Below are 27,656 nucleotides of genomic sequence, written 5' to 3'. Positions count from 1 at the left end.
GTTCTTCCTGGTTATACGCGGTAGAAAATTTTGATTTGCGCTAGTGTAGCCTACCTCGTATCCCAAATTCGGCTTGGAAGATGGAGTTTCGGGCCTCCGAAGTTTGGAACGTTAGGACGCCTAACTCTGTTTTGCATGATGTATGTATGTATCTTGTGATCAGTATGGCCCCCTTGTGTATGTGATGCATGTGTGTAACTCATTCGTGACCTGCGTGTCGCGCGTACGGCAACACGGCAGGAGCCATATGTGTTGTCACTTTATTGTATTTAATGGTCTGCGTACCAATCTGTGATGATCCAAGCAACTATGTAATCTTCATTACTAGCTTCCTTACTAGCTATTAGGCATAATAGCATGTTTTAGTTCTTGGAGGACTCATCACCAGAACGATGGCGCACATGGAACATGGAGATGGAGATCACCATGGTGAACAGATTCTATGGAGATGAAGATAGCCATATGAAAACGGGCCATACTGTGTCACAACTGTGTGAATGCTATTCTGTTTATGTTTTACTTTCTGCATGCTGTGATGTTAGAAGTAGAACGATCCCTCACAAAGTTTAAGTTAGTATGCCCTCCCAACTAAAACTTGCACCGTCCCATGTCTTGTACAATTAGTGGTGGGTCTATGAAATTAGGGTGCCACTAGTTTTCCTTGACTAGACGGGTTTGTGTCGGACACTTACACGCATAAGGGTTGGTTTGCTTAACAAGGTTATCTTAACGGTTAAGGACCTTGGAGCATAAAGGTTGGGCGCCGAGACATCGAGATGTCACCCAACAACAGGAGTCATATGTGATATGATTAGCAAAAGTTGCTTACCGATCTACCTCGTTTGCTAGCGGTGATGCTAAAGCTCACTAGTAAACTTGTTAGTGTTGGATCCTGAATCACTAAGTTTCAATAGAGGGATATTGATTTTAGTGGGAGTAGATTCTGTTAAAATAGTTTAATGTAATTTGCTCTATCATGGATACGTTTGTCTTAGTGTATTTTGCATTACTTTTGTTGTAGATTAAATGGCACCTAGCAACACCACCACATCGTTTGCTTTGCGTTCGGTCCTTGAGAAGGACAAGTTGAATGGAACAAACTACTCGGATTGGATCCGTAACCTGAGAATTGTTCTCAGGGCTGAGAAAAAGGAAGATGTTCTAGACAACCCACTACCAGAAGAACCTGCTGATGATGCACCCGCTGCTGCTAAGAATGCTTACAAGAAAGCATGTGATGCTAACCTCGAAGTAAGCTGCCTTATGCTTGCTTGCATGGAACCCGAGCTGCAGATGCAGTTCGAAACAAACCATGAGGCGCACGACATGATCGTGGCGCTTAGAGACATGTTCCAAACACAGGCCAGGACTGAAAGGTTCAATGTGTCTAAGGCCTTTGTTGAGAGCAAGCTAGCAGAAGGCGCAGCAGTAGGACCACACGTAATCAAGATGGTTGGTTACACTCAACGGTTGGAGAAGCTAGGCTTCCCACTAGGCCAAGAGTTGGCCACTGATTTCATTCTTTCATCTCTTCCGCCTAGCTATGGGAACTTCATCTCGAACTACCATATGCATGGGACGGAGAAGGGTTTGAATGAATTGTGTGGTATGCTCAAGACAGCAGAGGCTGACATCAAGAAAAGCGCTAGTACCAGCCATGTGATGGCGATACAGAACAAGCCCAGCTTTAAGAAGAAGGGCAATTCTTGAAAGAAGAAGGGCAAGGTTGGAACGTCCAAGCCAAACCCACCGCCCAAGGTTAAAGCTGGACCTGGACCTGCTCCAGACAAAGAGTGCTTTTACTGTCGTGAACTTGGTCATTGGAAGAGAAACTGCAAGCAGTACCTAGCTTCCTTGAAGAATGGCGGAAGTAAGAGTACTTCTACCTCAGGTACGCTTGTTGTTAATGTTATAGACAACATATTTCTCGCTGATACAATTATTAATTCTTGGGTATTTGATACCGGATCGGTTGCTCATATTTGCAATTCGATGCAGGGAATGATAAGAAGTAGAAGCGTGGAAAGAGGAGAAGTTGATTTCCGCGTGGGCAATAATGCAAGAGTTGCTGCTTTGACCGTCGGGACGATGCAACTCCACCTCCCGTCAGGATTTATTATGGAGTTGAATAATTGTTATTTTGTTCCTAGTTTAAGTCGAAACATTTTGTCTCCTTCATGCTTGATGAAGGATGGTTATTCATTTGCGAGTGAAAACAATGGTTGTGTGATCTCTAAGAATAATATGTTTATGGCTTTTGCACCCATTGTGAATGGATTATTTGTATTAAATCTTGATGGTTCACCTGTCTGTAATGTAAGTGCTAAAAGGCCTCGGCCTAATGATTTGAGTCCTACCTACTTGTGGCATTGTCGTTTGGGTCATATAAGTGAAAAGCGCATGAAGAAGCTCCATTCTGATGGACTTCTAACTTCGTTTGATTTTGAATCATACGAGACATGTGAGGCTTGCTTGCTAGGCAAGATGACCAAGACGCCTTTCACAGGATTTCCTGAGAAAGCATTAGACTTGTTGGAACTCGTACATAGTGATGTATGCGGACCAATGAGCACGACGGCTAGAGGAGGATTCCAATACTTCATAACTTTCACTGATGATTTTAGTAGATATGGCTATGTCTACTTGATGAGGCACAAGTCTGAAACATTTGAAAAGTTCAAGGAATTTCAGAATGAAGTTGAAAATCAGCGTGGCAAGAAAATTAAGGCCTTACGATCTGATCGTGGAGGCGAGTATTTGAGCCACGAGTTTAGCAATCATCTAAAGAGTTGCGGAATTGTTCCACAACTTACGCCGCCTGGAACACCTCAGAGAAACGGTGTGTCCGAGCAACGTAATCGAACTTTGTTAGACATGGTTCGATCAATGATGAGCCAGTCGGACCTACCGTTGTCATTTTGGGGATACGCTCTAGAAACAGCAGCTTTCACACTTAATAGGGTACCATCTAAATTCGTAGTTAAGACACCATATGAGATGTGGACTGGAAAGGTTCCCAGTTTGTCTTTTCTAAAGATTTGGGGATGTGAAGTGTTTGTCAAGCGACTTCAGTCGGACAAGATCACACCCAAGTCGGATAAGTGCATTTTCGTGGGATATCCAAAGGAAACTTTGGGATATTATTTCTACAACCGATCAGAAGGCAAAGTGTTTGTCGCTCGGAACGGGGTTTTCCTAGAGAAAGAGTTTCTCAAAGGAGAAAAGAGTGGAAAGACAGTGCATCTTGAAGAAGTTCAAGATGAGCCGATCGGGCAAGAATCAATGAGTGATGCTAACGTAGCAGAACAAGTTGAGATACCCATGGCAAGAGAAGCACCGCCACAACCACGAAGGTCGGCAAGGCTCCGCGAAATGCGGGAAATATTATTGTTGGACAATGATGAACCTGCGACATATGCAGAAGCAATGATGGACCCAGACTCCGAAAAATGGCAGAGTGCCATGCAATCCGAAATAGAATCCATGGGAGACAATCAAGTTTGGAACTTGGTTGACCCGCCTGATGGTGTTAAAGCCATAGAGTGCAAGTGGATCTATAAGAAGAAAAAGGACATGGATGGAAATGTTCACATCTATAAAGCACGACTTGTCGCAAAAGGTTTTCGACAAGTTCAAGGAGTTGACTACGATGAGACCTTCTCGCCCGTAGTGATGCTTAAGTCCATTCGGATTATTCTAGCTGTAGCTGCATATTTGGATTATGAGATATGGCAGATGGATGTCAAGACAGCTTTCCTGAATGGAAACCTAACTGAGGACGTGTATATGATACAGCCCGAGGGTTTTGTCGATCTGAAACATGCTGGAAAGGTATGCAAGCTTCAGAGATCCATTTATGGATTGAAAGCAAGCATCTAGGAGTTGGAACATTCGTTTTGATGAAGTGGTCAAAGGGTTTGACTTCACCAAGAATGAAGAAGAGTCTTGTGTTTACAAGAAGATTAGTGGGAGCTCTGTAGTATTTCTAATCTTATATGTGGATGACATATTACTGATTGGAAATAACATTCCTATGCTTGAGTCCGTAAAGACTTCACTGAAAAACAGTTTTTCGATGAAGGACTAAAGAAGATTAGGGGAAGCGGCATATATTCTGGGCATTAAGATCTATAGAGATAGATCGAGAAGGCTTATAGGTTTAAGCCAAGATACTTACATTGACAAAGTGTTGAAGCGGTTCAGCATGGAAGAGGCAAAGAAAGGGTTCTTGCCTATGTCACATGGCATACATCTCAGCAAGACTCAGTGTCCTTCGACTGCTGATGAGCGGGATCGCATGAGTAGAGTGTCATATGCCTCGGCTATTGGATCTATCATGTATGCAATGATAAGTACTCGCCCAGATGTTTCATATGCGCTAAGTATGACAAGCAGACACCAATCTGATCCAGGTGAGAGTCACTGGACAGCGGTGAAAAACATTCTTAAGTACTTGAGAAGGACTAAAGATATGTTCCTCGTCTATGGAGGTGAGGAGGAGCTCGTTGTAACAGGTTACACCGATGCTAGTTTCCAAACCGACAGAGATGATTCAAAGTCACAATCAGGATTTGTGTTCACGCTAAATGGTGGTGCTGTTAGTTGGAAGAGTTCCAAGCAGGAGACGGTGGCCGATTCTACGACAGAAGCCGAGTACATCGCGGCTTCGAAAGCCGTGAAGGAAGGTGTTTGGATAAGGAATTTCCTCATTGAGCTTGGTGTGTTCCCGAATGCGTCCAGCCCATTGAATCTCTACTGTGATAACAATGGGGCAATTGCGCAAGCAAAGGAGCCAAGGAACCACAAGAAGAACAAACACGTAATGCGGCGATTTCATCTCATTCGAGACTTCGTTAACTGGGGTGAGATCAATATATGCAAAATACACACGGATCTGAACATTTCTGATCCGTTGACAAAACCACTCCCGCAGGCTAAGCATTATGCGCATGTCAGAGCTATGGGTATTAGGTACCTTCTAGATTGACTCTAGTGCAAGTGGGAGACTGTTGGAGGTATGCCCTAGAGGCAATCATAGAGATGATGATATTCCATTTGTATCCATGATTTGTATGTTGTGTTCATTGAATATCCATTGAAGGCTACTTGAATTGATTTGCAATTATGTGAATTGTATGTGAAACTCTTTACTTGTATGGTTATTCTAAAGTTGTCCCTAGTCGGAGTTCATGTGAGGACACACATGAATATTAGACTAGCACATGTATTAGTTGATGACTATGTTTCACAAGTCATGGACATGGAGATGTTGAACTAATAATGTGGACACATGTGGAGACATGTGCTAGGACTGACCCAACACGAGAAGTAGTTCTCTCTTTAAACAACATATACGCTTTGTCCGTAGACCTGAGATTGTCGCATGTATTCTAGATGTGGATCGACCTACTTAGGGGCTATCAAACGCTACGCCGTAACAGGGTAGTTATAAAGGTAGCTTTCGGGTTTGTCAAGAAGCATGCTATGAGACATGGTCAATCAAGATGGGATTTGCCCCTCTCTGATTGAGAGTGATATCTCTGGGCCCCTCGAGTGATCGGATCCGAAAATGCATGGCCATGCTACGTACGGTTAAGAGTTAACCTACAAAGGGATTCCGAATCACAGGATCGAGAAAGAGCGGTCAGCTTGAAGCTAGACCAAATATCGTGAGGCAAAGGGAATAGCATGTATATTATGTTGTGATGGTTCGTCTGATATGATCTTCGTGTGCGTATAGGAGTTGGCACGTCTTGTTAGAGGCCGCTACCGACTATTGGGCCGAGTAGGAGTACTCGGGCCATGTCTATACATATCCAAACCCATAGGGTCACACACTTAAGGGGCTGGAAGTCCAATTCGGATCTGATCCGAGTTGGATTAGGTTTAGAAGTACTAATGGGCCTCGGATCCAGAGGCCCGTCAGGAACCTCTATAAATAGAGGGGTGGGGGCGCCCTAGGGTTCACACCTTTTTGGCGAAACACACCTGTCGCGCCTCCCACGCCCTCGCCTGTTGCAACTCGCGGATCTAGCAGTCCGGCTTGCGACGCTTCCTCCCTACACGTGTGGATACCTTGGAGGTGTTGCGCCTGCAGCACTTGGACGAGCCACCGACGAGCCGCCAACGAGCCGACGACGAGCCGCGGTACCGGAGGCGATCTTGCTGCACGTGGACGAGCTGCTGAGGAGCTGCTGGACGTGATCGACTACGTACGACTACGTTGATCGACTACGTACGACTACGTGATCGTCTTCACTGCATCGACGCATATCTACATCTTCCGCACCAGTAGTGCGTCGAGTGGTAATCCCGTGATCCTTATACAGCAGTTCTTCCTGGTTATACGCGGTAGAAATTTTGATTTGCGCTAGTGTAGCCTACCTCGTATCCCAACATATACATGTTATTCCCTTTGCCTCACGATATTTGGTCTAGCTTCAAGCCGACCGCTCTTTCTCGATCATGTGATTCGGAATCCCTTTGTAGGTTAACTCTTAACCATACATAGCATGGCCATGCATTTTCGGATCCGATCACTCGAGGGGCCCAGAGATATCACTCTCAATCAGAGAGGGGCAAATCCCATCTTGATTGACCATGTCTCACAGCATGCTTCTTGACAAACCTAAAAGCTACCTTTATAACTACCCTGTTACGGTGTAGCGTTTGATAGCCCCTAAGTAGGTCGATCCACATCTTGAATACATGCGACAATCTCAGGTCTAAGGACAAAGCGTATATGTTGTTTAAAGAGAGAACTACTTCTCGTGTTGGGTCAGTCCTAGCACATGTCTCCACATGTGCCCACATTATTAGTTCAACATCTCCATATCCATGACTTGTGAAACATAGTCATCAACTAATACATGTGCTATTCTAATATTCATGTGTGTCCTCATATGAACTCCGACTAGGGACAACTTTAGAATAACCATACAAGTAAAGAGTTTCACACACAATTCACATAATTGCAAATCAATTCAAGTAGCCTTTAATGGATATTCAAGGAACACAATATAAATCATGGATACAAATGGAATATCATCATCTCTATGATTGCCTCTAGGGCATACCTCCAACAGCAAGTGTACATTAGTGGCCAGCTATATGATTGATTAGTTCATCGACTCACTTCTATGCCAAAAGTTGTGGTTTGGAATTTAGTTACTTTCAAGGATTCTTGTCTTTCTCCATTGATGGGAGCCTAGCTTCTCTGCAAATTACTAAAGTGCATTTGCATGGATCATGAAAAAAACGCACCCAGAAACACGGGAAATTTTGCTGAATGAAAATCTCTACTCTAAAAAAATCGAAGAAAATCAAAGAGGAGAAAAAACTTCCTACGTCGTCTTTCCTTCGCTCGGTTCACCCGTCCGCTAGCACCTGCGTCCTCCGCGCTTCACGCTCCTCCCTCCAATGAAACGCACTTCGAAGCCACCGTGGCGCTGTCCGTTGCACCTCCTCCAGCCCCGTGCTTCACGCTCGACCCTCCGATGTTCCTCTCGCTCGCATACTCCTCCTCGCACGCCCTGCATCGCCGCCGCCGCCCGTAATCCACCTCTCCTCGCCTCGCTCACCTTGCTTCGCCGCCGCCGCCGACGCCACTCCTTGGTCGCCCTGCACCGCCGCTGCCGCCGCCCCCGCCACTGCCGCCACTCCTCGAGGTCTTCCGCCTGATAAATCTACCACCAATCCATCTCCTTCCATCCGATTCCCTTCCACCCCTCTTTTTCCCACGGAACCCCATCGTGCCGCCACCGCCGCCCCGTCATCTCGGCGGTCGGACTGAAGAAGCTGAATGTTTTGCAGCCTTGATAGGCATCAACAGAGCCTGCTCTATTTTCACGGGACCTATTTGGCTGGAGCTGGACTGCCTCACAGTACAAGCGTTCAATGACGGTACTCTAAATCGATCCTCTAGCTCCATCATCATTGAAGAAGTAAAAAAATGCTGAGAATGTTCCAGTGTTTCAAAGTTTTAAAGTGCGATCGAAGTGCAAATGGAGTGGCTCATGAACTAGGACAGCTTGGTAGGAGAGAGCTCTCATCTGATTTTGTTTCTTAAGGTGTCTTGGCCTGCGCGTCGGCAGTTTTAGATTTTGATTGTAAACATGTTTTGTTAATTTAGTATAAGCTCTCCCCTTTTAAAAAAAATTATTACTCGAGTGAAAGTCTACGGGCCATTCCATGCCGAGGTAGGTGAATTCGTCAGCTCAGGACATGCTTGGAACTGTGGAAGTGCTTTTTTTTAGAACGAACTGTGGAAGTGCTCACTCGGTGTTTAAACGTGTAAGTGTTTTAAGCTGTCGAAAAGAACAAAATATATGGTTCATGTCAAGTGTCAAGCCCAAATTCATACGCATGGCACGGTTGGTATTACCACAGTCCACAGACCACGTAAAACATGCTAAAGTAGGATAAGAGCGATTGGTTTCAGCAGTACAGTAAATCTGCAGAAAACAGAGATCGTTGAGTTTGTGTTTTCCTGAAGGACATGGTCACATAAACATGTTAATTTCTCGTCCAGCAGCTTCCAAGCAGCGAACGGAAAATGCATCTGGGAATACCATGTTAGACGCTTTATTAGACAACTAGACAAGTAATAGGTAATGCACATAGATATATAATAGGATCATAAATTTTAGACCGCAATTGATCACAATCATGATGCTCAAAAGGTTAAAAGGAAAAATACGCACTCGCAGCTTCTACTGGAGCTTATATGCACAGATAGCAGACAGTATAGGAGTCTTTGGAAACGTAATTCTGATACGAACAAAAAAAAGTTCAAAGTTATTACAACTGCAGTTACAGGAAACTCAATTTATTCTCAACAAGGAAACCAAGCAGAACCGACTTATTCAACACAAAGTGTATATTGTAGAATCAAATGGAATTCTCTGAGAAACAGTACAAGGATATTGATGATGAGAATTGAGAAAAGCTCCCCCAGGTTCTCCATAGTCCACCATTAATTGACAGAAGTCGGTTTGTAATCAATTATGAGGGCCTTCTCCAATACAGGCAAGAACTCATTTGCGAATTCAACATGTGCAGGGTGCTCAATGTACTCCTTGATTCCTTCTGTGCTTTCGAATGTGGACTCAAAGACATGCGTGAACCCTTGATGCATGTTTTCTATGCTCACATCAGTTCCCCTGCAAATCAAAGTGCACATAAGGAAGCGTACAGCTTGAAACAACGGAGTAGCAATCATGCGTGAAACAATGAGACTACTACTATAACTTTTTCGCAATTTCACTTTCATATGATCTTGCAGATGCACAAACTTTTTGAATTTGACAAATAGATAAGACTGTTGTCTGGAGAATACATGTAAATCTCTCCCTAGAAAATATCAATATTGTTCGTTGTAATATGCTCTGGGATAAGAAATAGAGGTGGTAGGCACCTAGTAGTACATGCTGGTTTGGCTATTATTTAGTTAAATCAGCTATGGATATCTGGACCAGGGAACTAGGAGAAATCACAGGGCCATCGATCGCAGTCACTGATCGTGCACGGGGAAACACAAAATGCCAAATCATGTTTCAGTCAAGATAAACTAAGCCAGGCAGTCAGCCAATTCCTCGAGCACCTTGGGTGCGTAGTCCTCACGGAGTCTCACAGGGACGGCGCCCAAACAGGTAGATACTAATCGCCCACAGGAAGCAGAGGCATACCGCATACACAACAGTGAACAGCCAGCAATGGAATCGTGTTGAGATCTCAAGTCGTCCTGGAGGTGGGTAGGTGGGTGCAGCGCGCTTTACCAGTGGAAGGCCTTCATGGGGGGGACAACGCCCACGAGCCTGTCGTAGCCCCGGATGAGCTGGTCCAATCGCTCCGGCGTCACGTCCTCCTTGAAGCGCGCCAGCAGGATGTGCTTCACCACGCCGCCGCCGCCACCAGCCGCCATGCCTCCGGGCTTCTTCGCTCGAGGCCCCTCACCTCCTCTGTTTGGTCGTGGTAGGTAGGATGCTCTGCTGCTGCTTGGCTTGGCTTCTTGGCCACTGCTTTATACGTGGTGAGAGCGAATTGCTCGAGCTGAGATGATTTGGTGACCGGATCGTTACTCCCGGGCAGTTTAGCGCGTAGACAGCGGATTCGCCGATCACGAGGTGGACGATTCTAGGATCATCGTGAGTTGACCTGCAGCGAACTGGCCGGATCCGGTTCCAGCCTGAACTTGTGCGGGTCGGATCGGGTGGTCCATCGCACAGACTACCTCCCTCCTCCCTCCGTTATATGATGTTAAGGACAATTACTAACATCTTATATTTAAAGATGGGGGGAGGATTTTAGTAATACCAAGGTGAAGACGTTTGATAAAATTCTTTAAGCCTGTTCGCTTCAACCTATCAGCCGGCTTATCAGCCACCGAACAGTGTTTTTCTCTCACAACAAATCAGCCGTTTCAGCTTTTCAGCCGGCTTATAAGTCCAGCTGAACAGGTCGTTTGACTCCGAACGCACACATTGCTTAGTTTATTTTTGAACTACCCAACATCAAATATGGGTAGTACTTGCTTCTACTTAAGTAATTATTGCATCTCATATATTTTTCTTTTAATAAAATAGTTTCTAGACAATCATATTCAGTGGCGAGTAGGACGGCCGCCTACCTAACGCCGGCCGCGAGAAACCCAAAGGTAAGCCCTGTACATGGTCCGGTTTCACCGGTTATTGGTTAAAACCCAACCAAACCATGAGGGAGCCAGCTAGGCGGTTCGGAACCGCCGGGTTGAACGGTTTTCATGGTTCGCAATGTTTCGCGGGCCGACTGCCACATATGCCGAGATACATATTCCTTTGGCTTTGCAGCATGTTTCCTTCGAAGTTGCTGGCCTGCTCATGGCATGGGCACCACCGCCTGGCGGCGGATTCCTGCACACGACATGCTGGCTTTGATCCTAACACACAACATCCTGGTCTAGGTTTTATTGCTAGGAATCACTTGGGTGAAGTTGCCTTTTCAGGTTGGTGCGGCGATCGCTTATGCTCTTCGGCTGAAGAAGTTGAATGTCTTGCAGCCTTGATAGGCATCAACAGAGCCTGCTCTGTTTTCATGGGACCTATTTGGCTGGAGCTGGACTGCCTCACAGTACAAGCGTTCAATGACGGTACTCTAAATCGATCCCCTAGCTCCATCATCATTGAAGAAGTAAAAAAATGCTGAGAATGTTCCAGTGTTTCAAAGTTTTAAAGTGCGATCGAAGTGCAAATGGAGTGGCTCATGAACTAGGACAGCTTGGTAGGAGAGAGCTCTCATCTGATTTTGTTTCTTAAGGTGTCTTGGCCTGCGCGTCGGCAGTTTTAGATTTTGATTGTAAACATGTTTTGTTAATTTAGTATAAGCTCTCCCCTTTTAAAAAAAATTATTACTCGAGTGAAAGTCTACGGGCCATTCCATGCCGAGGTAGGTGAATTCGTCAGCTCAGGACATGCTTGGAACTGTGGAAGTGCTTTTCTTTAGAACGAACTGTGGAAGTGCTCACTCGTACTAATTCAACAATATGCTATTGTCGTCACCAGGTTTCATAATGCAGAGATTCTTGGTAGCTCACATCTGAAGCAGTGTATTATGATTTTTAGACCTTATTTGTTTGTGCTTCCTGACAACTTCTCAGTGTCAAAAGCTAGAAACTCAAACAAACAAGAAACTTCTCATGCAGCTTTCAAAAAGTTAGAAGTTTAGAAAACCTGAGTTTATATTGAAAGCTGAAAAGCTCAATTTTCTGAGCTTTTCGTAGCTTTTTGGTACAAAAACCTAAACGCATATTCTAAAAGTTATGGTTGGCCTTTCATAAAAAAAAAGTAGCACCGGCTTTACAGAAAAGTCCAAAAGTTGCAGCTCAAACAAGCAAACATTAGAAGTTCAGCTTTCGGTGTTTAAACGTGTAAGTGTTTTAAGCTGTCGAAAAGAACAAAATATATGGTTCATGTCAAGTGTCAAGCCCAAATTCATACGCATGGCACGGTTGGTATTACCACAGTCCACAGACCACGTAAAACATGCTAAAGTAGGATAAGAGCGATTGGTTTCAGCAGTACAGTAAATCTGCAGAAAACAGAGATCGTTGAGTTTGTGTTTTCCTGAAGGACATGGTCACATAAACATGTTAATTTCTCGTCCAGCAGCTTCCAAGCAGCGAACGGAAAATGCATCTGGGAATACCATGTTAGACGCTTTATTAGACAACTAGACAAGTAATAGGTAATGCACATAGATATATAATAGGATCATAAATTTTAGACCGCAATTGATCACAATCATGATGCTCAAAAGGTTAAAAGGAAAAATACGCACTCGCAGCTTCTACTGGAGCTTATATGCACAGATAGCAGACAGTATAGGAGTCTTTGGAAACGTAATTCTGATACGAACAAAAAAAAGTTCAAAGTTATTACAACTGCAGTTACAGGAAACTCAATTTATTCTCAACAAGGAAACCAAGCAGAACCGACTTATTCAACACAAAGTGTATATTGTAGAATCAAATGGAATTCTCTGAGAAACAGTACAAGGATATTGATGATGAGAATTGAGAAAAGCTCCCCCAGGTTCTCCATAGTCCACCATTAATTGACAGAAGTCGGTTTGTAATCAATTATGAGGGCCTTCTCCAATACAGGCAAGAACTCATTTGCGAATTCAACATGTGCAGGGTGCTCAATGTACTCCTTGATTCCTTCTGTGCTTTCGAATGTGGACTCAAAGACATGCGTGAACCCTTGATGCATGTTTTCTATGCTCACATCAGTTCCCCTGCAAATCAAAGTGCACATAAGGAAGCGTACAGCTTGAAACAACGGAGTAGCAATCATGCGTGAAACAATGAGACTACTACTATAACTTTTTCGCAATTTCACTTTCATATGATCTTGCAGATGCACAAACTTTTTGAATTTGACAAATAGATAAGACTGTTGTCTGGAGAATACATGTAAATCTCTCCCTAGAAAATATCAATATTGTTCGTTGTAATATGCTCTGGGATAAGAAATAGAGGTGGTAGGCACCTAGTAGTACATGCTGGTTTGGCTATTATTTAGTTAAATCAGCTATGGATATCTGGACCAGGGAACTAGGAGAAATCACAGGGCCATCGATCGCAGTCACTGATCGTGCACGGGGAAACACAAAATGCCAAATCATGTTTCAGTCAAGATAAACTAAGCCAGGCAGTCAGCCAATTCCTCGAGCACCTTGGGTGCGTAGTCCTCACGGAGTCTCACAGGGACGGCGCCCAAACAGGTAGATACTAATCGCCCACAGGAAGCAGAGGCATACCGCATACACAACAGTGAACAGCCAGCAATGGAATCGTGTTGAGATCTCAAGTCGTCCTGGAGGTGGGTAGGTGGGTGCAGCGCGCTTTACCAGTGGAAGGCCTTCATGGGGGGGACAACGCCCACGAGCCTGTCGTAGCCCCGGATGAGCTGGTCCAATCGCTCCGGCGTCACGTCCTCCTTGAAGCGCGCCAGCAGGATGTGCTTCACCACGCCGCCGCCGCCACCAGCCGCCATGCCTCCGGGCTTCTTCGCTCGAGGCCCCTCACCTCCTCTGTTTGGTCGTGGTAGGTAGGATGCTCTGCTGCTGCTTGGCTTGGCTTCTTGGCCACTGCTTTATACGTGGTGAGAGCGAATTGCTCGAGCTGAGATGATTTGGTGACCGGATCGTTACTCCCGGGCAGTTTAGCGCGTAGACAGCGGATTCGCCGATCACGAGGTGGACGATTCTAGGATCATCGTGAGTTGACCTGCAGCGAACTGGCCGGATCCGGTTCCAGCCTGAACTTGTGCGGGTCGGATCGGGTGGTCCATCGCACAGACTACCTCCCTCCTCCCTCCGTTATATGATGTTAAGGACAATTACTAACATCTTATATTTAAAGATGGGGGGAGGATTTTAGTAATACCAAGGTGAAGACGTTTGATAAAATTCTTTAAGCCTGTTCGCTTCAACCTATCAGCCGGCTTATCAGCCACCGAACAGTGTTTTTCTCTCACAACAAATCAGCCGTTTCAGCTTTTCAGCCGGCTTATAAGTCCAGCTGAACAGGTCGTTTGACTCCGAACGCACACATTGCTTAGTTTATTTTTGAACTACCCAACATCAAATATGGGTAGTACTTGCTTCTACTTAAGTAATTATTGCATCTCATATATTTTTCTTTTAATAAAATAGTTTCTAGACAATCATATTCAGTGGCGAGTAGGACGGCCGCCTACCTAACGCCGGCCGCGAGAAACCCAAAGGTAAGCCCTGTACATGGTCCGGTTTCACCGGTTATTGGTTAAAACCCAACCAAACCATGAGGGAGCCAGCTAGGCGGTTCGGAACCGCCGGGTTGAACGGTTTTCATGGTTCGCAATGTTTCGCGGGCCGACTGCCACATATGCCGAGATACATATTCCTTTGGCTTTGCAGCATGTTTCCTTCGAAGTTGCTGGCCTGCTCATGGCATGGGCACCACCGCCTGGCGGCGGATTCCTGCACACGACATGCTGGCTTTGATCCTAACACACAACATCCTGGTCTAGGTTTTATTGCTAGGAATCACTTGGGTGAAGTTGCCTTTTCAGGTTGGTGCGGCGATCGCTTATGCTCTTCGGCTGAAGAAGTTGAATGTCTTGCAGCCTTGATAGGCATCAACAGAGCCTGCTCTGTTTTCATGGGACCTATTTGGCTGGAGCTGGACTGCCTCACAGTACAAGCGTTCAATGACGGTACTCTAAATCGATCCCCTAGCTCCATCATCATTGAAGAAGTAAAAAAATGCTGAGAATGTTCCAGTGTTTCAAAGTTTTAAAGTGCGATCGAAGTGCAAATGGAGTGGCTCATGAACTAGGACAGCTTGGTAGGAGAGAGCTCTCATCTGATTTTGTTTCTTAAGGTGTCTTGGCCTGCGCGTCGGCAGTTTTAGATTTTGATTGTAAACATGTTTTGTTAATTTAGTATAAGCTCTCCCCTTTTAAAAAAAATTATTACTCGAGTGAAAGTCTACGGGCCATTCCATGCCGAGGTAGGTGAATTCGTCAGCTCAGGACATGCTTGGAACTGTGGAAGTGCTTTTCTTTAGAACGAACTGTGGAAGTGCTCACTCGTACTAATTCAACAATATGCTATTGTCGTCACCAGGTTTCATAATGCAGAGATTCTTGGTAGCTCACATCTGAAGCAGTGTATTATGATTTTTAGACCTTATTTGTTTGTGCTTCCTGACAACTTCTCAGTGTCAAAAGCTAGAAACTCAAACAAACAAGAAACTTCTCATGCAGCTTTCAAAAAGTTAGAAGTTTAGAAAACCTGAGTTTATATTGAAAGCTGAAAAGCTCAATTTTCTGAGCTTTTCGTAGCTTTTTGGTACAAAAACCTAAACGCATATTCTAAAAGTTATGGTTGGCCTTTCATAAAAAAAAAGTAGCACCGGCTTTACAGAAAAGTCCAAAAGTTGCAGCTCAAACAAGCAAACATTAGAAGTTCAGCTTTCGGTGTTTAAACGTGTAAGTGTTTTAAGCTGTCGAAAAGAACAAAATATATGGTTCATGTCAAGTGTCAAGCCCAAATTCATACGCATGGCACGGTTGGTATTACCACAGTCCACAGACCACGTAAAACATGCTAAAGTAGGATAAGAGCGATTGGTTTCAGCAGTACAGTAAATCTGCAGAAAACAGAGATCGTTGAGTTTGTGTTTTCCTGAAGGACATGGTCACATAAACATGTTAATTTCTCGTCCAGCAGCTTCCAAGCAGCGAACGGAAAATGCATCTGGGAATACCATGTTAGACGCTTTATTAGACAACTAGACAAGTAATAGGTAATGCACATAGATATATAATAGGATCATAAATTTTAGACCGCAATTGATCACAATCATGATGCTCAAAAGGTTAAAAGGAAAAATACGCACTCGCAGCTTCTACTGGAGCTTATATGCACAGATAGCAGACAGTATAGGAGTCTTTGGAAACGTAATTCTGATACGAACAAAAAAAAGTTCAAAGTTATTACAACTGCAGTTACAGGAAACTCAATTTATTCTCAACAAGGAAACCAAGCAGAACCGACTTATTCAACACAAAGTGTATATTGTAGAATCAAATGGAATTCTCTGAGAAACAGTACAAGGATATTGATGATGAGAATTGAGAAAAGCTCCCCCAGGTTCTCCATAGTCCACCATTAATTGACAGAAGTCGGTTTGTAATCAATTATGAGGGCCTTCTCCAATACAGGCAAGAACTCATTTGCGAATTCAACATGTGCAGGGTGCTCAATGTACTCCTTGATTCCTTCTGTGCTTTCGAATGTGGACTCAAAGACATGCGTGAACCCTTGATGCATGTTTTCTATGCTCACATCAGTTCCCCTGCAAATCAAAGTGCACATAAGGAAGCGTACAGCTTGAAACAACGGAGTAGCAATCATGCGTGAAACAATGAGACTACTACTATAACTTTTTCGCAATTTCACTTTCATATGATCTTGCAGATGCACAAACTTTTTGAATTTGACAAATAGATAAGACTGTTGTCTGGAGAATACATGTAAATCTCTCCCTAGAAAATATCAATATTGTTCGTTGTAATATGCTCTGGGATAAGAAATAGAGGTGGTAGGCACCTAGTAGTACATGCTGGTTTGGCTATTATTTAGTTAAATCAGCTATGGATATCTGGACCAGGGAACTAGGAGAAATCACAGGGCCATCGATCGCAGTCACTGATCGTGCACGGGGAAACACAAAATGCCAAATCATGTTTCAGTCAAGATAAACTAAGCCAGGCAGTCAGCCAATTCCTCGAGCACCTTGGGTGCGTAGTTCTCACGGAGTACTTGCTTCTACTTGAGTAATTATTGCATCTCATATATTTTTCTTTTAATAAAATAGTTTCTAGACAATCATATTCAGTGGCGAGTCCAGCAATAGAATAAGGTAGGACGACCGCCTACCTAACGCCGACTGCGAGGAATCCAAAGGTAGCCCTGTACATGGTCCGCTTTCACCGGTTATTGGTTAAAACCCAACCAAACCATGAGGGAGCCAGCGAGGCGGTTCGGAACCCGTCGGGTTGAACGGTTTTCATGGTTCGCAATGTTTCGCGGGCCGTCTGCCACGTATGCCAAGATACAGATTCCTTTGGCTTTGCAGCATGTTTCCTTCGAAGTTGCTGGTCTGCTCATGGCATGGGCACCACCGCCTGGCGGCGGATTCCTACCCACGCCCTGCTTGCAGCAGCGGCTTGTTGGATGTGCCCGGAGTTGCGCCGGGGTCGGAGACGGTAGGTTGCCGGAGATCGCCGGAGAAGTCATCGGTTTTCTACCATACGACGCGTGCCTGGGCAAGCCACGAGGGCAATTCCGGGAAGCGGAAGGCACCACCCGCTGGTGCCACCGACGGAAGGATTTCAACTTGCTGCTTTGATTTCTTCTACTATGGACTGGTTTGATTTCAGAGGTTGCAGAGGTGCAGAGTGGGTGGTGTGAGATCCCCGTGATGGGCAGGTGGAGGCAGCCATCGGCGTGTGGGCGGTGGACCTTCAGCTCCGCGATAGCATCGTTGAAGAAGGCGTCCAACTCCTCAAGGCAGTCCTGGTCAATGGCGGTCAGCTCGCAGCGGCGGTGGCGAGCACCCAGCACACGGCAGCGGGCTCCCGATGGCACGGCGTGCAGTAGATTGGTGATGGTATTAATTGAACCTTGAGCGGTTTAGATGGTTCCAAACCTGACTCAAACCAACCCGCAAATGATCTTCGGAAACGGTTAATTATGGGCTGGTTCCATGGGTTGGCCGGATTGGAAACAGGCTATGTACAGGGCTACCCAAAGGCCCCAACCCCGTCTTCGTTGAGGGCTTCGACACCTCGCTGCCCGGCTGCCGCCTGCCTGGGTTCTGTTTGTTCGTGTGTATGGCTTTGCCGAGCTGGAGAAGAGTGGAAGACAACAACGAAAGGGAAGGGGTACGGCAGTATGGGCCAGACAACTATCGAGAGCCCATTCGGTTCTCTGTGGTAGATTAAGCCCAAATATCAAATGACCGAGAAACAGCGATGTAGTCCCTTGTTCATGCGTTTATCAAGGAGCAAGCGGCGGCCTAGCAGGTTAGCGCCTGCACCGGTCAGCCACAGACTCACAGATCACGGAACTGTTGAGTTATTTTTTAGGCCATGTTTACTTCCCTCCGAACTCCCAACTTTGACACTATGCAAAAAGAAGATTCCTCATCACATCAAACTTGCGGTACATGCATGGAGTACTAAATGTAGACGAAATCAAAAACTAATTGCACAGTTTTGTTGTACTTTGCGAGAGGAATCTTTTGAGCCTAATTAGTCAATATTTGGACAATAATTCACAGATACAAACGAAACGCTACAGTTGCGCATTTATGGTAAAATGTCAATTTTGCCTATCCCAAATTGAAAACTAAACAAGGCCTTAACCTCTTCCCGAAGAGATGAATTATTCTGCTCATCGTACATATCGCCAAAAGCTCTGACCGGTCTTCCGTCACAGCAAGTCTGTTCCGTGGCGCATGGCTCCCAGCAGAAAGGAAAATTGGCGCATGGATCCCAGTAGAAAAATTGCGGCAACCGACACGATCACAGTTTACGTGACAAAGCTCTGTACTGTAGTACTACAAAATATGTTGGCTTTTCCTCAGCCTGCGTTAAAAATGATGTGCACACCGACACTTGGCCTTGATTCCGAGGGCCAAGCGTGAACGTGTGTGGCCATTACAATCATGTCTTCATGTGTTGAAACAGTGCTCAAGCAATTAGGTCCAGGCGGGCAAAAGTTGGAAGCCTGGACAATGCTTAAAGAAAAAAGTTGGCCTTGGCAAGCGTACGAAAGCTCGCATCTGCTGTCGTACACCGTGCATGACGTGTCCACGGTGCAGTCTTGTGTTTATAGTATGTGTCATTATTATCTTCTCTTTTGTAAATATGTAGAGATCTTGGCCTTGTTTAGTTCCCAATTTGGGAGTGTCAAAGTTGGGAGTTTGTCATAAATGCGCAATTGTAGCATTTCGTTTGTATTTGTGAATTATTGTCCAAATATTGACTAATTAGGCTCAAAAGATTCGTCTCGCAAAGTACAACAAAACTGTGCAATTAGTTTTTGATTTCATCTACATTTAGTACTCCATGCATGTATCACAAGTTTGATGTGATGGGGAATCTTCTTTTTGCATAGTGTCAAATTTGGGATTTTGGGGGAAACTAAACATGGCCTTGGTGTGGCTAGCTTGGGGTGTTTGGATACTCTGTGCTAAAGTTTAGCACCTGTCACATCGGATGTTTGGATGCTAATTAGGAGTATTAAACATAGATTAATTACAAAACTAATTACACAGATGGAGTCTAATTCGCGAGACGAATCTATTAAGCCTAATTAGTTCATGATTTGATAATGTGGTGCTACAATAACCATTTGCTAATGATGGATTAATTATGTTTAATAGATTTATCTCGCGAATTAGCATAGGGATTCTGCAATTAGTTTGTAATTAGCTCATGTTTAGTCCTTCTAATTAGCATTCGAACATTCGATATGACACTACTAAAGTTTAGCATCTAGTATCCAAATACCCCTAGTCAGGCTACGAAAAACTACAGCCAGGACGTCAGGTTAAGCTCGGCGGTGCATCCATTTGATGCATGAAGCTCAACAGACTCCGTATGGTAGCATCCGTCCGATTCATCAATGGCTGGGATCAACTGTGCAACAACCAACCGATTCTTTGGTGGGAATCTATGCGTGCGATGATGGCCATGAAGCCTGGTCCCGGGGGACAGGACAAGGCAATGCAACCACACGGACACGGCGGTGTGGTACAAGTACAAGCAGGACCAGGCTGCAGTGCCTTCCATTCATGATGTATTGGCTCCATCCACGTTCCTTGGCCCACACCCACAGCAAACTCCCGTCGACCGGGCAGCCACACCACCGTTTCACACTGCGCCGGCCGCATCAGGTTGAGATCCTGGTCGTAGAATAAATCACTGTCAACAGAACTGTAATTGCGATGCGAACGCACAAGGCCTGTCAGTGTCAGCAGTAGGAAAGAGGTACTGAAGACCAGCAGTAGCTAGTACTTACTAGACTCTCAAGCTACCAACCAAGAGCGAGAGCACAGCACAGCCAAATAGCACAGCTTCCTTTCCAGGCCCTTGTTTACTTAGGAAGTTGGGAGGTGCCAAATTAGCATTTTGCCATAAATGCGACACTGTAGCGTTTCGTTTGTATTTGTGAATTATTGTCCAAATATTGACTAATTAGGCTCAAAAGATTCGTCTCGCAAAGTACAACAAAACTGTGCAATTAGTTTTTGATTTCGTCTACATTTAGTACTCCATGCATGTACCGCAAGTTTGATGTGATGGGGAATCTTCTTTTTGCATAGTGTCAAAGTTGGGAGTTTTGTGGGAAGTAAACAAGGGCTAGGCCTTGTTTACTTCCCAATTCGGGAGTGGCTAAATTGGCATTTTGCCATAAATGCGCAACTGTAGCGTTTCGTTTGTATTTGTGAATTATTGTCCAAATATTGACTAATTAGGCTCAAAAGATTCGTCTCGTAACGTACAACAAAACTGTGCAATTAGTTTTTAATTTCATCTACATTTAGTACTCCATGCATGTACCGCAAGTTTGATGTGATGAGGAATCTTCTTTTTGCATAGTGTCAAAGTTGAGTTTGGAGGGAAGTAAACAAGGCTCTAGATAGAAATGCAAACCGGTACCACATCGCTTTCCATAGGAAAAGGAGCATGCAAAAACTTTTGGAGATCAAAAGGAAGAATATCACCTATACAATACCAGGTTTACCCCAGCCTTGCTTTTAGGAGCACGGAGCCCCAGCCTAGGGATATGCCATCCTTAATCATTGGCCAGGCGTCAAGCATGCATGCTTTCAAGTTTCATCGTAAGAATACTCCACATAACGTATGGACAAATGTAACAAAGAAAATGCTCTAGATCATATACTAATACGAGCTGTTGTTCACTGATAACAGAGCAAGGATACAGATAGTTAAACTAACGCATCCCCACAATTTGACTACTGCGCAAGCACAAGAAAGTCCCATCTCAAATACAACAAACTAGTTACCTGAGCTAGCAACTACCTAACATGTTAACAGCCACTACAATCTGTGGGCACAACGGAAATGATAATCTTACATACTGGAGTACGCTAATGCAGCTTGATGCCCTCATCCTAAGCTTTGTCCCACAATTGAACTGTACAACTGTCGTATCCATCCGAAGTCACCACCAGTGGTTGGTATAGCAATTTCTAGCTCGACCCATTGAGGCGATCCAAGGTCTCCGCCACATGCCTCATCGATGGCCTCCGCTCAGGGTTGGCCTGAACACAAGCGAGGGCGACTTTCAGCACTGCAATCATTTCATCCTCCCGTTCCGAGTCTCGGGCAAGGAAAGGATCGAGCACATCGGCAGACGGTTTCTTGTCCTCGATGCAAAACTGGACCCACTGGACGAGATCCATCTGCATGGTCTCCAAGAGAACCGCAGGCGATCTGCCAGTGATCATTTCAAGCAGGACGACGCCATACGAGTAGACGTCCCATTTCTGCGATGGTTTCAGTGTCTTCAGTGCTTCAGGCGCTTGGTAGCATGACCCTTTGCTCATGAGAGGACTCACTGAGGCATCTGACTGCTGGCTTTGGGCCTTTTCTAGACCGACTCGATCTGATTGCGTGATAGGCGATGCTCCAGCAATGTTTGCAAGTCGCCCGAGGCCGAAATCTGAGATGTATGCCTCCATGTTTGTTCCAAGGAGGACGTTGTTTGGCCTCAAGTCCCCATGGACATACTTTTTGGGGCTGAATTCATGCAGGAAAGACATCCCCTTGGCGACTCCTTTCATGATTTTCAGTCGGGCTTCCCATGGCAATGGTGTGAATGTCATTGTCCCAGGTTTACCTGAAAGCCATGGCAATTTGCCAGAGAAGTCAGCATACATGTCACTTGCACAGAACAACCACACATGTCCTACTACAAGTTCAGAATATAATCCAGCAGTCTTTATTCCAATTAGTAACAAGAGCTCCAATTTCTGAATGAAGAAAACAGCTATACAGGTTATATCAGAAAGTCAATCTTTGACAGATACCAGATTCCAAATTCTTCCAAACTTATATATAAAAACCAATAGCTGTTCCAAGCCTATTAGAGAAATAAAGGAGTTGGTATGAACTGAATTCCTGAGTCTTGACATACTACCAGTCACAAAAAAACAAACAATTGAAAAGTTAGGCACAATATGACCAAGCGCGTACCAAATTTCCATCCTACTGCAATTGTTGAACTAAATTAAGGAATCGGCATTCCTAGGATCCTGATCTACACAAGTACCATAAGAGAATTTAATATTTACTTGTTCCTGCAACAGCAGAATCAATGGAAGAGGAAATAGCAAAAGGTCATAGTTAAATCTCAGTGTGAGTATCTGAACGGAATACATACCATGAATTGCTGCAGAGAGGCTGCCATTAGGAATGTAATCATATATCAGCAGCTTCTCATCAAAAGACCAGTAGTAGGCTCTCAAGGTAACAATGTTGGGATGCCGGACCTTGCCAATTGCCTCGACCTCGGTCTGAAATTCCTTAAACCTCTGCAATCCCCCCTCCCCAAGCCGCCTTACTGCCATGGTGAGACCGTCCTCAAGAACCACCTTGTACACAATCCCAATCCCACTCTTCCCCAGCACGAACGCCGAAGCCTTGAGCAGCTCATCCAGATCAAACCTCACTTGCTGGTCCAAGGCCACGAGATCATACTGCTCCGCGTGCTCGGACGGAGTCCCGGACTCATCCCTACTGAAACATCCACAATCCTTGCCGCACCTGGACCCTTTAGAACCGGCAGCGGCACTGTGTCCCTTTCTGCCCTTCGATGAAACCGCCCTCCAGTAGCAGTAGAAGAAGATGAGCGCAATGATCAAGATCCCCACCACATCACTCAGCACGATGGCCACAATGGCAATCTTCCCCAGCCCCTTGCCCTTCCCCTTGCCTCTGCCGGCCGCCTCGGGCGCGGACGAGTCCCCGTCGTTGGGCAGGGACGGGTTGGACGACGGCATGGCGTCAGGCGAGCAGGGGTTCTTGAGCGGCGGCCCGCAGAGGCCCGGGTTTCCGACGAACGCCGTGGGCCCCCGGTTCTCCAGCGCCCCGTTCTGCGGGATTGGGCCGGAGAGGTTGTTGTAGGTGAGATCGATGTAAACCTTCTCGGGCAGCCTCCCGAGGCTCGCCGGGATTGGACCGGAGAAGTGGTTGTGCGAGAGGTCGACCGTCCCCTGGAGCCTGGAGAGGTTCCCGATGTCCTCCGGGATGGCGCCGGAGAAGCCGTTGAAGGAGAGGTCGAGCCGCTCCAGCGCGGAGAGCTGCGCGCCGAACCCTGCGGGGAGCGGGCCCGTGAGGTTGTTCCGCGCGAGCGCGAGCGCGCGGAGCCGGCGGCATTTGAGGATCGAGGCCGGGAGGGAGCCGTTGAGGGCGTTGGAGGAGAGGTCGAGGATCTGGAGGAAGGCCAGGCGGCCGAGCTCCTCGGGGAGCGGGCCGTTGAGCGCGTTCCCGTAAAGAACGAGGCTCTGGAGCGCGGGCGCGCCGGAGACGAGCTCGGGCGGGACTGGGCCGAAGAGGCGGTTGCTGCGGAGGTTGAGGTGGCGCAGCGAGGACGGGAGCGGCGCCGCCGGGAGCGCCGCGACGAGGCGCTTCTTGGGGAGGGAGAGCGCGACGACGCGGCGGGGCTGGGTGGCGTCGGTGGAGGAGGAGGAGCACGCGACGCCGTTCCAGGCGCAGGGGTCCGCGGCGGTGGCGTCCCAGTTGGCGAGCGCCCCCGTGGGGTCCTGGACGACCGCCGCCTTGAACGCCAGCAGCGCCTGGCCGTCCGGCGTGAGCGCCTCGGCGGTGGAGAGGAGAAGGAGGAGCAGGAGCGCCAGCGCCATGGCGACGCTCCCACCGGTCGCGTTGGGTGGCGGGCGAGTGGGGGGACTGGGGGTCTGTGCCTCTCGGTCTCTCGGAGCAGTGTGCGGAGGAAGGGGCGGGGCGCTCCCCGGCTTGACTGATGACTGCACTGCACTAGTGGGGAGAACGGGGACGATTAGTTTGGGGGATTTCGCACTTGTTTCCGGTGTTTTTTAGCGTGGTTCGCTGCCGGAATCCTCCTAACGAAATTAGGTGTGGTTATTCTATTTTCTGGTCCGGCGTGGACCTGGCCTCGAGGGCCGTGCGCCACTGCAGGCGCAGTTTCCCTGTCGGCATCTTCATGTAGCAGGACTGGCAGTCTCGGTTGCGAGGGGGATGGGGATACGAAGGTACTATGCCAATGTTTTCTTAAGTACACTGCAACAGTGATGTCTGCAGAAAAGATGACACTGATACAAAACAGGGGGAAAAAATGAAGACTGCCCCTGATTTCACTTGCCACTGATTTTCTTTAACAAAAATACTATAATGGCAGTTTTATATTCACATTCACATGTACTATCAAAACTGGCCCCCTCCGTAGTAAAAAAGATGGGAAGGAAACTAATCGTTTCATGTCTCTCCCTATTTCTTCTCCGCAACCTTCGCTTGCTCGCCTAGACTGCCTCCCCCGTTCTGCTCCACCTCCATCCAGTATGAAATTGAAGTGCCTATAGCGGGATCTAGTTTCCCTTCATCTAAATCGAGAGGAAGAAGAGGGAGGCAAGAGAAATCTACCACGGATTGAGTAAATTGAGAGGGAAGAAAAGGAGGGAAGAGAGAGCTGCTCAAGCTTCAAACTTTCCTCTCCATGTAGCAGCTTCACGGCGCATCATCTGTCACACATGGATCAAGCCCCAATCTTGCCATGATTCAAGGCCGCAAGATCCACTATGCGACGATAGTCGGGATCCACGGCAACGGGAAGCGGCTACGAGCGGGCGGCCGCGAGTCAGCAGGTGGGTTGCCAGGTCGACAAAGAGCAGGTGTGCAACGGCCATGGCGGACGCAGCGCCGAGGAAGGATAGAGTTGAGTCTTGGCGGCGGGAGCATCAACGAGAGATACGAGATGGCAGGGTAGGGAAGAGATAATAAAAATTTTTATTCCATATGGCCAGTCAATAGCGCTATGGATGGCTCAAGCTTCTAACATGTATAAGAACCACCTTCACAATGGTTATAGGTACACATAAGAGGTTAAAGACTGCTCTTATTTCCCTATTGTTGGTGCCCTAATTGTTGATAGTTGCCTCTCTCTAGTTTCTCTCTCTAGCCCGTGCGACGCAGGCGCTCGACGCCGACGGCCACTCCGGCCCCGGCGTCCACTCTCCCACCCGCCGGCGACCATCCAGGTTCCGGTGTCCACCAACGCCTCTAGTGTCGCCGAGGATCTGGATGGAAAGATCCGGATTTGACGATGGTCGTGAAGAGGGGGAGGAGATAGATCCGGGCCTCCCTCCACTGGCAGCCGCTACCATTGCAGCTCAGGTCGTAGCTTCGGTGGCGGGGATATCCTCTCCACCACAGTCGCCCCCATGCATCTTCTCATCCCCCATGAACCCCTCGGCCCCCCTATCAGCGGCGGCTTGAGGGGTCGTCAGGGGAGACTCCCGACTGGCTCAGGTATAGCGCTTCATCCTCTTCGTCGTCAGATGGCCAAGGTTCGCTGTCAAGGTTGCCCTCGGTTGCTTGGCGGAAGGGGAAGGTGGTCGCAATGGACATCTCGCTGGCCCCTCTCGCCGGGGTCCTTCCCCTGGGGGCTTCATGGCCGATGCCTGGAGGGGGTGGGACCTCGCCTCCGGCGGCTAGGCCGGCTAGCCGGGTTCGTGGCTCCTGCAAGAGCATGAGCATGCGACCACCGCTATTGCCCGTTCCTCAGGTTGAGGTTCAGAAAATCTCGCAGCCGGTCGTGACAGGCCCTCTGGAGATGGCTGGGTAGAGGTCCACCGCCGTCGAAGCCAGCGTAGGGAGCACTCTGTCCAGCGCCCCACCCCCTGACTGATCCCCACCGACCTGGTGGGCTGATGCTTCAACTGCTTCGCCACTAACCACGTCGCGGCCGTATGCAGGAACCCGTCCCGCTGTCTTTGTTGCAGGCGAGAGGGACACCGGTCGCGCCAATGCAGGCGGGGTCGTTCGCCGCTGCCACCTCGAGGTCGCTCACCGCCCCCACCGCCTCGGGCCCCAGCACCAGCAATGACTACGACTCGACTTCAACCTTGGACCAGGCGTGGACACTCATCATCTTCAGACGCCACAATGTCTGCACATTCTCAATCCACAGGGCCTATCAACTAACCGCCTGCGATTCGTGCTCCTCTGTCATCAGGCCGAGATGACATGTCCATCTTGTCTCCACCGCCATCACCAAGACCCTGTGGTGACCCATCGCGCCGCCCAGCCAAGGAAACTTGTGTGATCCCCAGATCGCAGGCAATTGATGAATGTGAGTTGCGCTTATCGTCCTATGCGTTGGTCTTGATGATCGGAGGTACTCAACCTAACGTGTCCCCTTTGCAAGTTGGCAAGATCCTAGAAGAGTTTCTCAACGTTCTCCCAGAGGAATACGCCATCTAGCGCTCTGACCTCGATGATTTTCTAGTGGAATTCAGCACCCCCAGCTATCGCGGAAAGGATTGTACACTCACATCTGCCGTTGAAAAGCTCCAATTCAGCTGATATGGAGAAGATGGCGCTGTCAGTTCATGGTGAGTTTGGCGTCCTTGCATTTTAGAGTACTCATTGAATTAAGAGGAATTCCTGCACATGCGTGGAATGTGAATACATCGCAGATCATTTTGGGTTCTGCTTGTTTTGATCTGGTAGAAGCCCCGACCCATATTGACAGGAACAACAATAGTGCCATCCTCTTTGTGGTTTGCTAGTGCATGCATCCCGATCTGGTACCGATGGAGAAACTGATCCTCATCCCAGAACCTCTAGCACCATATGTTGAATGTGGACTTTCATGAAGCCTCATGAACTCATTCATTTCAAACAAGACGAACTTTGGTACATTGTACACATCAGAGTAGTTGAAGTGCAGGACTGGAACTTATCTAGTGACTCGTCGGATGATGGCACTCCACCTGATAATTTTGGTAGTTCAGAGGATGAGGAGTACCCAGGCTTCTCGCAGTGCAACAGAAGGAACCCATGGCTAAAGAGAACTAGGTTCAAGGATGAGCAAGGTGGCTCTGGTGGAGGACCATCACTTGGGCCTGGCTGGGGACCGCCATTCTCCTCAGCGGCAGTGGTCCCCCTGGCAAGAGCTTGGTCCCTATCTACGCCATTGAGGTTTGGACATTGCAGATACTGCACACCTTCAGCGGGTCCACCAGGTCACATCTCTATCGCTGCTGTAGTGCCAAGATGTGTCACCAAAATGCCTCGATGCGGTATTCCGGCGAAAGGGCAGGAAGAAGTGCTGATTGACGAAATGGTTACGGCGATCAGAGAGGCCACGCGTGATCTGGCCGTGGACCCCATGGTGATAGAGGCAGACCTTGGCCCCAGGATGCACGCCTGCGCTGCAATGCATTCACTTGGGGACAAGGTGCTTGCCAGAGAGTCTGGAGGCACAATCTCACCCGGGTCGCAGCAAGGAGGGTCACCTCGCGCTTTTGATCCGATGAGATTGGAGATTGAGCAGTG

At 47.2% G+C, this 27,656-nt stretch overlaps 4 protein-coding genes across 4 annotated transcripts; all 4 read right to left on the bottom strand.

The window, feature by feature from the left end:
• Positions 1–8,748: 8,748 nt before the first annotated feature.
• On the bottom strand, positions 8,749–10,228 carry LOC117854881 (stress-response A/B barrel domain-containing protein HS1-like). Its single transcript, XM_034737143.2, has 2 exons — positions 9,777–10,228; positions 8,749–9,161 (listed from the first exon to the last, which is right to left on the bottom strand). Exons 1-2 carry the CDS (start codon positions 9,920–9,922, stop codon positions 8,975–8,977), a joined length of 333 nt encoding a protein of 110 aa, XP_034593034.1. The 5' UTR covers positions 9,923–10,228; the 3' UTR covers positions 8,749–8,974.
• A 2,130-nt stretch (positions 10,229–12,358) lies between these two features.
• LOC117854896 (stress-response A/B barrel domain-containing protein HS1) lies at positions 12,359–13,838 on the bottom strand. The gene is made up of 2 exons (XM_034737158.2): positions 13,387–13,838; positions 12,359–12,771 (listed from the first exon to the last, which is right to left on the bottom strand). The coding sequence occupies exons 1-2, from the start codon at positions 13,530–13,532 to the stop codon at positions 12,585–12,587; spliced, it is 333 nt and encodes a 110-aa protein (XP_034593049.1). The 5' UTR covers positions 13,533–13,838; the 3' UTR covers positions 12,359–12,584.
• A 2,130-nt stretch (positions 13,839–15,968) lies between these two features.
• On the bottom strand, positions 15,969–16,768 carry LOC140223030 (stress-response A/B barrel domain-containing protein HS1-like). Its single transcript, XM_072294331.1, has one exon. It carries the CDS (start codon positions 16,489–16,491, stop codon positions 16,195–16,197), a length of 297 nt encoding a protein of 98 aa, XP_072150432.1. The 5' UTR covers positions 16,492–16,768; the 3' UTR covers positions 15,969–16,194.
• Positions 16,769–20,971: 4,203 nt separating this feature from the next.
• Positions 20,972–24,179, bottom strand: LOC117859157 (receptor protein kinase-like protein ZAR1). Its single transcript, XM_034742356.2, has 2 exons — positions 22,504–24,179; positions 20,972–21,960 (listed from the first exon to the last, which is right to left on the bottom strand). The coding sequence occupies exons 1-2, from the start codon at positions 23,981–23,983 to the stop codon at positions 21,311–21,313; spliced, it is 2,130 nt and encodes a 709-aa protein (XP_034598247.1). The 5' UTR covers positions 23,984–24,179; the 3' UTR covers positions 20,972–21,310.
• Between the last annotated feature and the right edge of the window lie 3,477 nt (positions 24,180–27,656).

This window comes from Setaria viridis, chromosome 5, assembly GCF_005286985.2.
Source record: "Setaria viridis chromosome 5, Setaria_viridis_v4.0, whole genome shotgun sequence".
In the NCBI taxonomy this organism is placed as follows: Eukaryota; Viridiplantae; Streptophyta; class Magnoliopsida; order Poales; family Poaceae; genus Setaria; species Setaria viridis.
Note: the sequence above shows the minus strand (reverse complement) of the source record. Positions and strands in the feature narration are given on the sequence as shown.